General features: G+C 33.9%; 1 protein-coding gene across 3 annotated transcripts; it reads right to left on the bottom strand.

The window, feature by feature from the left end:
• Positions 1 to 3,346: 3,346 nt before the first annotated feature.
• Positions 3,347 to 15,987, bottom strand: clul1 (clusterin-like 1 (retinal)). 3 transcript variants are annotated; one of them, XM_059015134.1, is made up of 9 exons: positions 15,860 to 15,987; positions 12,586 to 12,713; positions 12,105 to 12,253; positions 11,662 to 11,832; positions 10,314 to 10,752; positions 6,780 to 6,908; positions 5,817 to 6,031; positions 4,881 to 5,093; positions 3,347 to 4,402 (listed from the first exon to the last, which is right to left on the bottom strand). In XM_059015134.1, the coding sequence occupies exons 2-8, from the start codon at positions 12,692 to 12,694 to the stop codon at positions 4,911 to 4,913; spliced, it is 1,395 nt and encodes a 464-aa protein (XP_058871117.1). In that variant the 5' UTR covers positions 12,695 to 12,713; positions 15,860 to 15,987; the 3' UTR covers positions 3,347 to 4,402; positions 4,881 to 4,910. The 3 variants fall into 3 exon arrangements, with proteins under 3 accessions (XP_058871117.1, XP_058871120.1, XP_058871109.1); XM_059015137.1 differs by having other exon boundaries at positions 3,347 to 4,398; XM_059015126.1 differs by having other exon boundaries at positions 4,915 to 5,093.
• Between the last annotated feature and the right edge of the window lie 1,178 nt (positions 15,988 to 17,165).

Below are 17,165 nucleotides of genomic sequence, written 5' to 3'. Positions count from 1 at the left end.
TTCTGCTGCGACAATATCTCTTGAGGTTACAGAGAATTCTTTCATCTAAGCGTTGGGTTGCGATGTCACAAACTGTTTTGTCAGCTCCGAGTTCTGCTGGGCAGCAGTGTGGAGTATGGTTAGGGCCCTGGACTCTTGACCAGAGGGTCGTGGGTTCAATCCCAGGTGAGGGACACTGCCGCTGTACCCTTGAGCAAGGTACTTTACATAGATTGCTCCAGTAAAAAAAAAAAAAAAAACGTGTATAAATGTGTAACTGTATGTAAAAATAATGTGATATCTTGTAACAATTGTAAGTCACCCTGGATAAGGGCGTCGGCTAAGAAATAAATAATAATAATACTGCTGGCTTCAAGGGTTCACGACTGTTCGTTCCTTTGATATACTTTGTTGCTGACAAAAGATGCACATTTTGTCATACACACTTGACTGTGTATGAGCAGGCCCTTGTCTCGACGAGCACCTAGGGTCCTCTGCATTGGAGCAGCAATCGGATTGTCTTACAAGTTAACGATTGTCTCAAATTGTCTCACTTCTGCAGTTTCACAAAGCGTTATCCACGAACAGTCATCTTGGGGTCTGGTCAGCTCATTCAGAGGTGATTCCTTATTACATATAATGCCACAGTCTCATATTACATATGAGTCCACAGTCTACCTTTTGTTGCTTGGGTGTCGCTTAAGTGTCTGACATTTTGATGGCTTGCGGGCTTAGTTTAGGAGGATTGTGTGAAGGAACTGTAGAACGTCACTCACTGTCACCGCTTCCCTGAAGCAAAAGAGAAAAACTGTCAGTACCTCCAAACTCACTAACATACATGTCACTGGTATTTAATGACAAATCATTTGATGGTTATAGATTCATTATTAATTTGTGCTAGGACACTTTATAAATTTGAGACTCAAAAATGGTACAATAAATTAACCGGCCTAGCTTTAAAGATGGACGGCAAAATTATATTTAGCAGGGAATCTGGAATGTCTATCACATGATTCCAGATACTTTAGACATCAGGCTAACTTAAAACCATAGTGTTTTTTAGTCCCTCCATTTGGTAGTCAATTCCCAAATTTTGAGCCCTGGCTCATGGACTGTTAGTACAGATATAACATTTTTCAGGTACACGTTACTTTTATTATAAAATATAATTTACAAAGTATATGTAGCTCTCTTAATATGTCTGTTAACGTACGTCAAAAATAAGTAATAAATTACATATTTGTTTAGTCGTGATAATAGCGACGGCTATATATATATATATATATATACATATAGACAATATCTGGGCAGTTAAAAAAGTTAGAAAAACCACAAAGAAAGTGCTTTCTATCATTTCTGATTGTTCTATTAAAAGATATAAATTAAAGTAGCGATTCAGCTTTATAATAAAACAATACAATATTACATAACATGCATAAAATGAAAAATAGCATGCAAAAACTAATTTAATACATTAGTAGTTTGTGTGCCCACCATTTGCTTTCTTTACAGCTTGCAGTCGTTTTTTGTATTTTGAAGCCAGTTCCTGGCATCTTTCTGGAGATTTTGCAGAAATCTTTCTTGGTCTTCCACACCTGGAGCTACTGTAGTTGCTGCAGTGACTATTCTCCTGTGTTTGTTATTAATAGCCCACACAGTGCTTTTCAGTAAACCGAGTCTTTCTGCTGTTTTTATTGTAGTTTCTCCTTTTTCGTTTAGTTGTATCACTGCCATTTGGAGCTCGTTGCTGTAATCTTTAGATTTAACAATTTTTGTTGCTTTTTTAATCACAAATTTCCAATTTACTTTTCAGCACTTGATGATTATGCATTTATACATTCTATAATTATCATGAGGTGTTGGATTTCAGTCATGATAGTTGTCAATAATTAATATTATAATTTATTAACACACGCTTGCCTATTGTCTTATTCTTAATTTCATATGTTGATGCTCATGCGTCATGACATAAGTAATACATACATTTGTATTTATTGATTTATATCATGATTGGCCTTGGCATATTGTGGCCAGTGGTCAACTGTCCTAAGAACACTTCTCTTGCTTCCCGAGGGGTGTTCTCTTAGCCAGAGACTACTGTATATATATATCTATTTTTTTCCCCAAAAGTTTAAATAAATTTTTGGTATAACTTACCAATTCATTGTGCTTGGCCGCCATCTCCACAACGTTAATTCATTCTGATAGGTTTGTCATGTGATCGGGGTGTAATGCATGTAATGATGATGTACTTGGAAGCTGCCCGACGAGCGGCTCTGAGGCTGCAGCTATACCCCCCTCAAGCAGTTGGCATTTCGTAGATTTCATGGAGAAGATGTCTAATACATTTCTTACAGATAACTACAGAAGAGTACACCAATGCTAAAAAAAAGTCTCCTAAAAATAAAACCACAACTTGTAACATGCAGTTTAGTTGTTCCTTTGCTAGTTTAGTGGTTTGTTTAACATTTAGCACTTAGGTAGGCCCGTATGCTTTGTTTGAAGTTTCAAGGAAGACATTTAAGTCAAAAATAATGCAGCAGGATACCATGATGTGCTTGTCTTTATATTGTAAAATGTAAGGGTATGAAATGATGGTAATGCAAATTAAGTATGGTCATCTGGAATTGTTAGATGTCCTTTAAGGTTACCAACCCCACTCGAAAACTGGGATTAAAACCCACTTCAAACAATAACATAAAAAGTAGTAATACAAAACCATTTTACACAAACCAAAAAGTTAGAAAAAGGGATTAGCAGTAAAATGTGAAACCTACAAAAGGGGCCAAGTAATTACAAAATAGAAACAAAACAAGATGGATTCTGAGTGAAAATGAGAAAACTGGCGAAATCTTGTCTTTGAATGTAACTTTGGGAAGTGAGTTTCCAATTGGTTAAATAGTCTGTTTTCTGATTAAATGTTCATGAAACAATCACCTTTGATAAGAAACCTCTGTCACCTCACTGATCAGTAACCGTTAGTATAGCAAACAGTAAGACCTTTTATAACTGAAAAGACCCTTTACACCTTTGTAAAAGTTTACCATATTAAAAGCAAAGTGTAATAAATAGGGTGACCAGATGTCCTTGTTTTGCTGGGACAGTCCTGGTTTTCCATCAAAGGTCCTGGTGTCCCGACATTTTGCTCAATATCATTAAAAAGTCCTGTTTTTTAGCTTTTGTCAAAATAACATAAACAACCGCTTTTAGTTTATGGCACCTGCAGTGAAAACAAAATAAAAAACAAGATACTAGGACTAAGGGTTTCTTTGTGAAGTGTCATGGTATACAGCTTGCAAAATGTGCACTCTGATTGGCTAAAATATTCTCATCTATAATATGCAAATAAGAGACCAGTCTATTTGTTTTGATGCAACTCTAATTTAATTTACACATCTAGAAAAACTAACATACGGTATTATATTACCTTGGCTCTAGTACACAGGTTAATTAAAATCAATCTTGATAGCAGACCTGGGACAAATATATTTATGTAATATTTATAAATATCAGATATTTCAAATATATATGTAAGCTGTCTGTCTTCAGTTCAAGTTCAAGTCACTCACATAGTACTTGCTTATGTTACCAACATGTTATTTCCTACATCTAAGGCTGCTTTGCATTTCATTATACCAGAAAATGCCTCGGATAAATTCAAAGCCACTTGTAAATATTGTAAACCGTGAACTCTACCTCAAACCTCCTTGTGCATGTCAGGGTAAGTGCTTGTTACCCAATTACATAAGCATTCCTCAGGGTCTTTAGAACTCACAGTGGAAAACAATAGGCCATACTGAACATAGCAGATAACAGTTTAACGAGTGTAATTAAATTGTGTTATGATTCAAGTTATAGATGTTTTTAAACTGTAAACATGCATGCTACATACTGGATAATATTTTGTGTAAATATTAATGTGATAATACTAAACAGCTGTTCATATAAAACTTAATGTGTTATGTTTCACATTATTGTAAAACATTTATAAATATATTTAAAACAAAAATTGAAATATTTGAATATTTATAAATATTCCCAACAACATTATTTTGAAATATTTAAATATTCAAAATCATTATTTATCCCAGGTCTGCTTGATAGATAGCTACATGCACAATTGAACAATCAAACACACCTGTTTGCTGTGAGGCAATTTTACAAAAATATAAGATGACATTTGTGTACATTAGATTTACACAAACTCTTATTCTTCCGATGTAAATTATATTGTATATCATCTGTAGCAAGCAAGGTTATAAACATAATAACAACAAACACATATTTAGCAATGTCTAATTAGCAGATTAGAAGATTATTTAGAAACCCGTAAGATGCCAAGATGAAAATGATTCTTAAATCTTCTCATTTTCACAAACAAAGATGAGCGTTCTTGTTGTTATCACTTCAGGGTGAATCCTTCCTGAAAAAAACAAAAAACCAATAGGAAGTGTCGGTGTAATTGTATTTACCTGCAAATTATTTTATTACTTTTAATCATCTGATAGTGCTTTCCCCAATTTGATCACTTTCATGCTTTTAGAAAAATATGAATATGTGCTGTAGGCCATCTTTTACACACTGCTATCTGGAAATAATCAAGATGCACAGGGGCTGTTTCTAGAAAATTATCCCATAGCAAGTTCAAATTGAAAATGTAATACAATTCAAATTGCACCAGGGTGGTTTAATTTTTACATATCAGACCAATGTTAAGCATGTCAAACTTAATAAAGTGATTAAATCTACTTCTTTATAAATTAATTTCTGTAGATTATTAAGATTTTAAAGTGTAATTATATGAGTGTATACTGTTTAAGGTTCTCTGTTAATACGTGGGGCTTCAATTACAGTTAGATCTCAGTGCACTATGAACAAAGAAAGGTAGAAGTGGTACAGACCCCTGAATGAAAACTGCTTATCTTGGAAATTTACTTGGACATCTCTTTGTAGAGTCCTAACGCCTCCTGAGCCACATATTTAATAAAGGCAGGGTCTTCTATTTCCAGCTCTCCAGGGACATTAAAAATGAAGGTGGGTGAGTTGAGAACATTCACTTCTACAGTTGTGTATGACGCAAGCATTGGATTTCCTTCACCAGAATGAGGCAGCACCTGTGTTGAGACAACACCAAAGATGTTCAAATCAAATGAGAATTCAATATGTTTCAAGACAGCTATATTAAGCAGCGTCCATCACATACGCCTCCGACACACATCTCTTTCTGCAATCAATTTGACCTGTTTGTTAAAATAAAAAACCTCAAGCCATTTCAACCCAAAACACTGTACAATTACAAATTATGGATGACAATAATTTAACTGACTTGGGTGTGACTTGCATCATTGGAACCTCTGGAACCCAGAATGTGATGTTATGTTTCTAGAATTTTGATGTAATTATACTGTCATCATACTATAGTTTTCTAGATTTTGGAGATGCATGTTCCAAGTCTGGAACGCGTGGAGGAGGAAGGCCAGTGACAGTTTGGTCATTGTACAGTTCTTATGATGAGTGACATCCAAAATATTAGCATAGCTGCTCCTCAATTACCATTAAATGACACCTACTGGAGTGACACTTAAGTTTGTTGTAAACCAATATCAAAATAAAAAATGACAGGGTCAAGGGATTTTTATGAGGATTAATAGTGCTACTATAATAGCATGCTACTTCTATTTGTGTTGTAAACATCTAAACAAGCACCTTTGTCTGATTTAATTAAATCACAATTACAATATTGATCCACCGGGTGGCAGTGTATGTATGAGCAAAAAAATCAAAACCAAAAAAATCAGAAATAACGTTTTTTTTTTTCTTTTTGCTTTGTGCTTTACCGTTGTAATGCTGAAAACACTCTCATGTTCCACTGTAGTGTTGGCTAATTCAGCCACCCAGCCAAATCTCTGGGCCATTTGCTTAATCCAGCTGACTGTGTCCTCAGTGTGATGCTGCACTATCTGGAGCACCTCTTCATACTGCTGGCTAGACACATTAATCAGGTGTGAGATTTCATTAAGCTCAGAGTGCAGCTCAGGCAAACTGGGGCAGTCTTAATGGAAAATAAAAGAAAGGCATTTCAGTTAGGTGAATTAAAGCTTTAGCTTTTTGAATCCTTATCAGACAGCCATACCCCCATATATTCTTAAGTTAGTTTCTTGTTTTGCAACATTAAATACTGTTTGTACCTTCCAACAATCAAATACACACACAGACAAGGACAACAAACACCTTAAATCATTATTGTACAATATTACTTATGGAATTGAGGGTCATTTCAGAATGATCTCTTTTGATTAGTGTGAAGTTTAACGTAAACTTGTCTTAATTTTAACCAGTGTAATTTTATATTGGTTTAAAACTATTTGTGTCACTGCTGAAAGTATTATGACTTCTTATATTAATTTAAATTATATTAACAGAAATTACACTAGTTAAGGCACCACTGTCATTGGTTTTAGGTTATTTTTTAGGTATATTTTATTTGTTCGGTGTTTTTTTAGAAGTTGGTCCCTTTGATAAATAAACCACAGTTAACTATAGTTTACCAAGGTTTGCAATGTTTTTAAATATGATTTAATATATATGTACATCTCTCGGATTTACAGTGCTTATCTGTGCTTTATCATGCTTTCACCATACTTTATTAAACTTTGCAATGCTTTTACTATAGTAAGGGGTAAGGGGTAGTAGATCCAGATTATTAAGGCTAAGGTGTGCTACTTTATGGTATCAGTTGATTAGGGATATGTTATTTTAGTACTAAGGGGAGGGTTCTGTCAGGATTTCTGAAAGGTTACCTTGAAACAATGCGACTTGGCAAGATTGACACTTGCTCTGAAGCTGCCAGCATTCTGAACTATTCCTGCGGAGGTCTCTACACAGCTGTCTGTTCATCGATGGAGTTATACTTGAAAGGATGTCATTTTCTTCAGTTGTCAAGACAGATCGAAAGTATTAGTCAAAACTTGTTGCATTGGTTGGTTGTATAAAGACAAAATCTAATTACAGAATATATATATATATATATATATATATATATATATATATATATACACTACCGGTCAAAAGTTTTAGAACACCTCAATTTTTCCAGTTTTGATTGAAATTTACGCAGTTTAATGTCTCAATGTACTCTGAAATTAAAGCATAGAACAAATAAACAATTGGAGATAAAAAAGAAATCATGGAATCGTTTTGTTTAACAAAATTTAATCTAAATTTTTGACTCATCAAAGTAACCACCTTTTGCAGATATAACAGCCGAACACACTTGTGGCATTCTTTCTACAATGGAAATCAAATATTGTTCGGAAAGTTCTTCCCAACACTGTTGCAGAAGTTCCCACAAATGTGTTGCACTTGTAGGTTGCTTTGCTTTCACCCTTCTGTCAGTTCATCCCAAACCAGCTCGATGGGGTTTAAGACTGGAGACTGCGCTGGCCATTCCATGATTTGAAGCCAACCATATTGTTCTTTTCTTCTAAGGTAGTTCTGACAGCCTGGAGGTATGTTTTGGGTCATTATCTTGCTGTAGGATGAACCCCTGACCAACTAGGCGTATACCAGAGGGTATTGCATGGCGCTGCAAAATGCTGTGGTAGCAGTTTTGGTTCAGGGTGCCACTCTGTGCAAGTCGCCGACTCTGGATCCAGCAAAAGAGCCCCAGACCATCACGCTTCCTCCTCCATGTTTGACAGTTGGTGTCACACACCGAGGAACCATCCTTTCGCCTACTCGACGGCGTACAAAAACCCTGTGTGATGAACCGAAGATTTCAAATTTTGATTCATCGGTCCATAAGACCTTCTTCCAGTCTTCAGTAGTCCACTGGCAGTGCTTCATGGCCCAGGCAAGCCTCTTTTTCTTATTTTGCCATCTTAGCAATGGCTTTCTTACTGCCACTCGACCTGTCAGACCTGCAGCTTGAAAGTCTTCTCTTCACAGTTGAAACTGAGACTTGCTTACTTCAACCAGTGTTAAGCTGTGCTTGAAGCTGTTGTCCTGTGAGCCGCCTATCACGCAAGCTGTTGACTCTCAGAAACTTGTCTTCTGATTCTGTTGTGGCTTTGGGTCTGCCAGACCTCTTCCTGTCAGAGTTTCCTCCAGTTTCCAAGTGCCTTTTGATGGTGTAGGAAACTGTACTCACTGACACCTTGGCTTTCTTTGCAATTTCTCTAAAGGAAAGACCTACACTTTTAAGGGTTATAATGGTCTGTCTGTCTTCCTTTGTTAATTGCCTTTTTCTCGCCATTATGAGAGCAATATACTACTTCCTGCAGTACAGTACTGTCCAAATAATGCTTAAGAGGGTCTAGTAACACAGTCTGTTCCAACACTGCTTTTATACAGACAGAGGGTTTGTAAGTAATCAACAAAAGTTGGGACACCTGTAGGAATTGTTAGCATCAACTTTCAAGGCTTAATTTACTTCCATTGCTGCAGAACAGCTGTAAGTTGTTAACCCATTACTTGTTCCCTGAAAACTTTTTTTTTTAACCTCTGGCAGTTTACCGCTTACCTTTGTACCATTTCAGGTTATTCACTGGACTTGAACTGTTTACATTTCAATAAAAACTGGAAAAATGGGGGTGTTCTAAAACTTTTGACCGGTAGTGTGTGTATATATGTACACACACTATTGCCTATTGAACTATTGCCCTGACATTCTTATACCACCGGGCAATAGTTTACATCTGTCAGTCCCGCCCCTTTTCAAAGGAGCGTCTTTCATCTCCACTCCTCACAACAAGAGGAAATGGCTGAACACCGATTCTGTGACTTAAAAGAAAATGAATTACAAAAGAAAGATGCTCCAAACACTAAAATGGTGACTAAAACATCACTGTCACTGTTTTCTGACTTTCTGAAATTCAATTCAATAAATTTGTTATTTGTTTATTTACTTATGCTGTATCAGCAATATTTAGACAAAATATATAAGTCAATATTTACATATGCTGTATTGTCTTTATTTAAACAAAATGTATAAACTCATATTTACTATCCAACCTTGCCCCACTTATTTTCTTGACTGATTCATATATTAAATATGTGCTGCAATGCGCTCAGCCTGCAGTTCGGGCATAGCCCCCAGTCGGTAATAATAGTCTTCCTTTGGGTCAATAATTTTCTACTATAGCCCTCCTCTCCAGTCCATATTTACTATATATATATAATATATCCTTTGACCCTGTCATCAGTGAGTTACTGGAAAACAATTCCATGTGGGGTTTATGTGACATCATAAACTATGAGACCTTTAGGTCACAGAAACCCAAGATGGAATTATTTTTCTTTAACTCACTGAAGCCTATCTATTTAATATTTTTTTTTTTTTTTTTTATAATACATTGATATTAGTATCGGTAATAAAAACACAATAAATGGGTGTTAAGGTTCAAATTGCAACTGAATTTAATGAATAATAATAACGTAAATTAAGTCAATATTAAAGAATTTTAAATATAATTCTCTTTTTGATAATTCAGGAATGGTGAATTAAACTGGGTAGATAATGAATTGCAAAAAATAATGTATTTTTAAGGAAAACGTGTTTCAATTGGGTATGTTTTTTTATTTTTTTTTATTAGTCACTGTCAGTTGAAGAATATTTGTCTTGCTCTCTTGTTTGGTGCTCCCGCTGGTGGAGGATGATTGTAAATCTTCACAGAGCCAGATTTGTTAAAAGTGCCTAAAACCACTAATTGTGGGTCTTGTCGAGTGATTGAGAACGAGACATTTTGTGTTTGAAAGTGGTCTTGGGGTGCACAGGAGTATATATATATATATATATATATATATATATATATATATATATACAGTAAGCCCCATGTGACCAACTCCATATGAAGAGCAGCCTCGAGATATTCTGAACATCTACCTCTATCAAACTGCCTGTCTATTAGGACCATTTTACTTAACTGTTACATATGCTACATTACATTTTAAATCAGATTTTGCTGATACAGTACACATTTATTTTTTTATTAAGTATAGATTGTTTAATTCAGGAGTGCTCCTGGTCTTTGTTCTAAGTTTTATTTATATTGTCTGTTTTTATGACCAATAAAGATAAAAACAAAGCAATGGTACAATGCATTACTGATACTATGTAATATATATTACCAGTTTTTAATGTTTTTAAAATTTCACAAAGCTGTAACTCAACTTTTGTTAAGCCTCTTTTGAAGAATTACATTGTTCTAATATACTGTTGGCTTAACTAAACTTTAAAAGTTTCATAAATACCAAACAGTCTTAAAGAACTCATGAGTAAAATGTGAATAAGGCCCAATATAACAAACAATACATATTTGTCCTTATCAACTTGCCTTGTTTCTTCTCCGACATACCACTCATACTCTCCTGAAGTCCACGAAATTCCTCAGTAATCACAGAGCTAAATTCTTCAAAAATTCTTCTACCAAAATCAACAAAGGACTCTAAAACATCACCTAGGCCAAGGCTTTCCAAGAAACCTGGGCTTGAGTTGTGATTGGAGTGAGAATGGGCTCTCAGGTTCAGTCCAGCTGTGTGCAGCTCAGAGGTAAAGGCTGCCTGAAAAGACTGATCAAATTCCTCATGCATCTTGTGGAACAGCTCCATGCTTTGATTGAATAGATTACTCACTTCAGAAATCATTTTGTTAAAATAATCTTCAATCTGTACCACTTTCACATCAACGCTTTCTGGGTCCTGATTTACCACAAGGTCTTTGTTTTCATGAGAATTGATGAATAGCGGTGACATTTCTCTGAAAAAGGTCTCTACCTGTGAATGTAAAACAGGAACAAGGTAACTCCTCTCTGAGAGCAACCCAGGCGAATAGGTTTCTTTCAAGTAAAACAGCACTTATCTGACCACTTGATTCCACTGATAAATACATGGTGACACTTTAGTGTTGTAATAATTGCTGGCTGTTGGGTTTGTTTATTGAAGGTAGTATGGTGCCTAAACAAGCAACAATACTTGTTGCTTTTAGATCACTTTAGATAGGTAGTGAGTATAGGTCCTGGCAAGACAACACAAAATACAACTGCAGACAGACAGAAGCAATTATACAGCCACCATAATACAACTTGTAATATAGGAGCTTGTGGTTATATGTGCAACATTTGATCATAACAAATTAACTGTAGAGGCAAGAAAAAACAAAAACAATAACTTGAAAAAAGAGTTAGAATTGAGCATCAGACTGGTTTGAAAATGAAAATGGTAACACTTTATATTGAATGGCATAAATTAATATTAAATAGATATGGAACTGCATATTAAATTAATGTTAAATTAATATTTAATAAATATGCAATTCATATTAAATTTACATTCAATTATTCCTTGTTACTTTCCATTAACATTTAAGTCAGATTAACTGTATTTTCAATTAAAAACATGTAAACAATGGGAAATTATTACATATTTTCAAGAGTAACAAAACAGTCAATCGAAATTTGGTTAACATTTAGCAAGAAACCAGCTATTGCATATTTATGAAATATTAATTTAATATGCAATTGCATATCTATTTAATATTAATTTATACCACGCAATATAAAGCGTTACCATGAAAAGTATACCATAGACAGGTAAAACTGTCCAGTTATGTCATAGTACACTACAACCCCCATACTTATGTTTCCCAGTGTAATAATAGTGGTTGCTGTTGATACTGTAGCTTACCTTGCTAGAAAATGTGGAAAAGCCTCTGCGACAATTAGAGGTGTAGAATGATTTGCAGGTGACTTCAAGGCAAGGCCTGCATTCATCCCAGGAAGTCTTTAAGGATGATTGACACTGGTCCTTGGCCTCTTCTAGCTTTTGTTTCACCTCCTCAGCAAGTTGAAGAGCTCCCTAAACCAAAGAAACAGGTACAAGTCTACCATCAATGATTGTTTGGTCATATCTGCAGAATTAAGAGACTTCTCCATTAACAAGGGTACAAAATTTTAGTAAATAAACACACTTTTCACAAAAAAAACCCAAACTATTAACATGAGAATAATCCTGGTTAAAGATAAAAAATAGCAAGAGCTATGGACTTCAACTTCTAACATAATGAAGAACAACTGAAGCCTTTATTACAATGTTATGTCATTCTATTCTTTATATTTTTGCTACATTACCTGCTTCTTCTCACTACTACGTCTTAAAGATTTCATCAGGTGTTCATGTTTCTCTTCATTTTGTTCCACGATTTCCTTCATCTGTTTGACACCAAATAAAGCCCTCTTCACCTCTTCATCCACAAACTTTTCTCCATCTATAGACAACTCTAAATAAAACCATATCAGTGGTTACAATATTTTTTGTGTGTTCAGTTTGTAGAGTGGTCAAATAGCACTATTAAGTATGTCCACTATTTTTTTATTTTTTCCAGCGATAGAAAAATATATGCTGAATAAAAAAAAGAACCTGATTTCGAAAAAAAACAACTGTAACGCCAGCAATACCCCACACTGTGAACGATCACAATTACAGATTAGTTTGCCAGAACTGGAATTTTGTTATCTGACAGGTTTACAATTGTCAAAACAATGAAAAGCATTCACAGAGCCAAGTTCAGTTAAGACCACAAGCAGTACAATATATGATGCATAGACCTACTTTTCAGGGTCTCTTCAGAGAGGCTTTCTAGCTTTCCCCCAGGTCTGCTTTGAGAAACTCCCAGCCATGTCAAACAAATGGCTAAGAGAAACCAGGACTTCATTTTCATTCGGTTTCTCTGTCAAAGTCTAAAAAAAACAAAAAACAGTATGTTAATCTTAACTTGTTTTTCAAGAACAACATTTAAACATCAATGGTATTATTATGATTCTGTGTTTTCAGGTGGTGTGGGAAAAGGTTTAATTTTGACTCATTTCTTAATTAAAATGTATTTTAATATACCAGTTATTGGTGCTGGTATACCGTTCTGCTTTATGTTAAATGTTCAAAGTATTCCAAGCTAAGCTGTCTATTGTCCATTGCTTTTTGTACATACATTTTATATTTGGAGAAAAAAGCTACAGTAAATACCATAAAAAAAGCATCACAACTCTTAAGATAGACACTGCTGAGTCAGGTGTGAAAGGGAGACATCTGGTGGATACAATCTGCCATGTTTTGTTTTTTTTCATCCTGTTAGTCTGGGTTAGAAAATAAGATGCCACTTCCATCTCTATGACAATTTAACTAGGACAGTTGTTTGTAGTGCTTTTAAATTGGGTAGATCTCAACATATCTTGTTTGATTCTGATCTTTTGGAATTCTAATGATGTCTTACTTTCAGTAGCTGAATGTTATCATACATTTAATGTGACATATAATTTGCTATTGTTATTGTCACATATTCTTTTTAGAACAGGTTTAGTGCCTGTTCTAAAACCACGGCTTGTTGGAACACTTCATCTAGGCAATTGAGCCCAGCTCTCAAAAATTAACACTTTCAGTGATTATTTCAGGCAAACAAAAGTAATGAATTGCTTAAAACATTGCCTTTTAATAGTGATAATGACATTGCTGTGGCGTGTTCCTCATTCAAATAATTTATGTTGACTCTGTAGTTTCATATCAATGCCATTAAACCTTAAATGAACAATATGATACCCGGGATAAAATTAAAAGTAGAAATTATGTAAATATATATATATATATATATATATATATATATATATATATATATATATATATTGTTTTCATAGAAATTTGTATTTGTGTTTATTATAATTGTGTTATTTGTTGGAATTAGGCATATCAAAGACAATATGGTCTATATAAATATATGAATCAAAAGGATGTTGACAGAAGATGAAATAACTCGACTCTTTATTTTTCAAAAGACTAATAGGCCTACTACAATTCAATCAAATAATGGCACTGTAATACTAACTTATTAAATATAAATGCAATATGGTCAATATTCTTACATTATTAGCAAAAATCCATATTTAAAACCAACTTTTGAAAACATCTAGTTTTTTTTTTCTCCATATTTAACATGGACATTTCAGTCACATACAAACACACCCAATGCTTAATATAATTCAAGAAAAAATGTAAATAAAAGCATTTAGTGAACATTAACCATTAATTAACATGATAAAGACCAATATACACCATTTCTGGTAGTTTAACAAACCATCTTTATTAAAAAAGCACTTAAGCAATTTCAAATATGTGTTCATGACAAAATTACTGAAACCTTTACATTAAACTGTGTAAAAATGTAATAGAACTAATTTAAAAATAAATAAATGGATGGAAAACCATTACACAATAACTAAGCTGAATTATAAAGTCGATAGCCAGAAGAAGAGGTAATTATTTCCAACACCTGTTGAAGGTTTTAGCAGCACAGCAGATGAAGGTCAAGACAAGTGAGTTGGATTCAAGTTGGATTCAAGTTTGAGAAAAGCAGTTGTAGCAAACTACAAGAAAGGAAATGGCTGCAGGGACAGTATCATAGAAATATGGAATACCAAAATCCACAATCAGAGCAATAATCAAGAAGCACCACAGAACAAATTCAACTGAAACACTTGAAAGATTTAGGAGCATCAGAACTGTACAAGGCATTTAAGAGTTGTAAGCACCACGTAGAACTCACAGCAAACCACTTTTAAAGAAATTTCACCAAAAAGACCACCTGAAGTTTGCCAAGAAATATGAACAAGAATCGAAAGCATTGTTCAACTAAATTATCTGGTCCAATGAGGCTAAAATATAACTTTTCACTCAAAAAAAATGGAAAGCTTTCAATGAACAAAACCTTGTACCTTAAACATGGAGGTGGTTCAATCATGATATGGGGGTGAATTAATGCAGCTATGTATCAAAACATTCGACAAAGTACAATGCTACCATCTACTAGTAAGTAAGATTGGCAGACAGTTTATCTTCCAACACCTCAATGACCCAAAGCACACCGCTAAGTCAACTCTGGAATTGTAAAAAACGAAGAAAAAAGTTCTGGAATGGTTTTAGCAATCACCAGATCTCAATCTAATAGAAATGCTTTAGACTGTAGCCAAGCGTTGCTTATCCAATCTATCTGACCTGAAGGAGATTTTTATGACAGAATGGGTGCAGATTTCACCAACAAAATGTAACATACTACTGGTTAAGAACGTCTAAACACGTAATAAAAGCAAAAGGTCACACGTGTCAATACTTTTATCACGAGTGAATACTTTAAATGAAATAAGTTTGTTTGTTTTTTTGGTAAAGATTAATTGTTAATTTACTGAAAATGGTGTATTTTGCATTTTGTTTTATTGAAAAGTGGTTAACGTTTACGAAATGCTTGTGCTTAATCTGTTACCTTGAATTATGGTATAATAAGCGTAGGGTGTCAATTCTGTCTGCAACTGTACATATTATTTAGATTCTACGCCTAAAAAAAAAAAAAGTACACAAAAAGCTTCAATGAAAGTTTAATTAAAAAACCATTTAGTTTACAGTGTTTGCCTCTTGTTATAAAAAAAGACGATTGTCAATTGGTTATTAGTTAATTTTCACCTAGGATTTTGTAAATCTCTGGTTTACTTCATTCACTAAACATGTTTAACTACTGCATTTGATGTCTTACAGAATCCTCAACATTTAGCAGAGGAAATGAAACTTTTAGCCTATAAGTGTATGCATCGAATATTGACAAGGACAGAGCCTTGTGTTTAAACACATTTATTTGAATTTGCTTTAATAACTCATATGAATACATACCATGTTATTATTAAAATTTATATCACAAGAATTCAAATAAATGAGGATATTGATAACTAATATTTAAAATTACCAGCATTAACATTACTACAGTTTACAGCAACGTTGATTTGAACGATTAATTAACCTTAATAATGATTTATTTAGAGCTACAAAAGCATACAACTATTATATTTACCAGAGGTTGTATACAGTAAATCCTTCAGTCACCAAAACAGCAGACGCAGTCAACTCTCAAGTGCACTTTTATCTTTACCAAGGATTTGTATCTATTTATGTGCAGTTGATGAGCACAAAGTTAATCCAATTAACGTGTTTGCATTAGCTGTATAATGTGTTGTGTTGTGTACAGGATGTACTGTAAATACACCCTTAAAAAATATCCCTACTTTTGGCACTAGGGGGAGCATTGAGCATTGAGTATGTGATCATCATATTCAAAATATTTGACTCAATATACACTAACGTCCAACAAGTATTGGGAAAGATGAATAAATACAGAACTACTGAGGATGGGCATTTGTGCTTGTTTTACTCCACTCAGACCCTCAGCTTAATAAATACATGAGTATTCCTGATAATAATAATACAATAAACAAGTGCATATGAGACAAACCTATTTTAATGAGCTAGCCATCTCATAACAGCAAGAGGTACCCCAAAATTGTATCCAGTTTCTAAGAATTTATAACTACTGGGGTGGGCAATTTAGACCTTTACCCCACTTAATCCTTTAACTCAATAAATGATGTTGGTATCCATAAATAAATAATTGCCCCATCTTCAAATACTTTCAAAATGTCTAAGTGAGCACTCCATCCCACAAGTGCAGTGGTATCCTCAGATATGATCTGTTTATTACCAATTCAGAATAGATGGGACATTTGTTTTTTATTTTACCACTGTAATTTGAACATAGCATTTATTTTAAGACGAAACAGTGGTGGGTTCACGAAAATCTCAGGAAAATTGTCTGCCTTCGTGAAGGGATATACTAAGGCCTACCTGCAAGGCTTATCAATTGAATTTTTTTCTTTTTTTTGCGTTGTTGTTTCTAAACTTCTAAATCTCTTTGGTGAAACAGCATCCTGTCTTTTTATTTATGTAGAGAAGAATATTACAGCTCTAAACTTATTTAAGATAATAAGAAGCATTTAATCCTTGAGGTCAACTAAAGGACTCACCCTAAAGTATTAATAGTAGAATGCATTCCATTCCAAAAGGACACATTTGCCAATCCTTGGAAAACATATTATTATTATTATTATTATTATTATTATTATTATTATTATTATTATTATTATTTAAAAAATCTACACAATCTTTCTGTAACGTATAGTATTTGATTCATAACTATAAAAAAATATATATATATAGTCTTCAGACATTGAGAAAACTACACATTTGTTATAACATTTTACTGGTTTTACTATGTACGTAAAATATAATGGAAATCACTGTCGTGCCACTTCATTAGAAACACA

The sequence above is a fragment of the Acipenser ruthenus genome, chromosome 3, assembly GCF_902713425.1.
Source record: "Acipenser ruthenus chromosome 3, fAciRut3.2 maternal haplotype, whole genome shotgun sequence".
NCBI classification, from domain to species: domain Eukaryota; kingdom Metazoa; phylum Chordata; class Actinopteri; order Acipenseriformes; family Acipenseridae; genus Acipenser; species Acipenser ruthenus.
The sequence above is the reverse complement of the archived record's forward strand: the minus strand, read 5'-3'. Positions and strand labels throughout refer to the sequence as shown.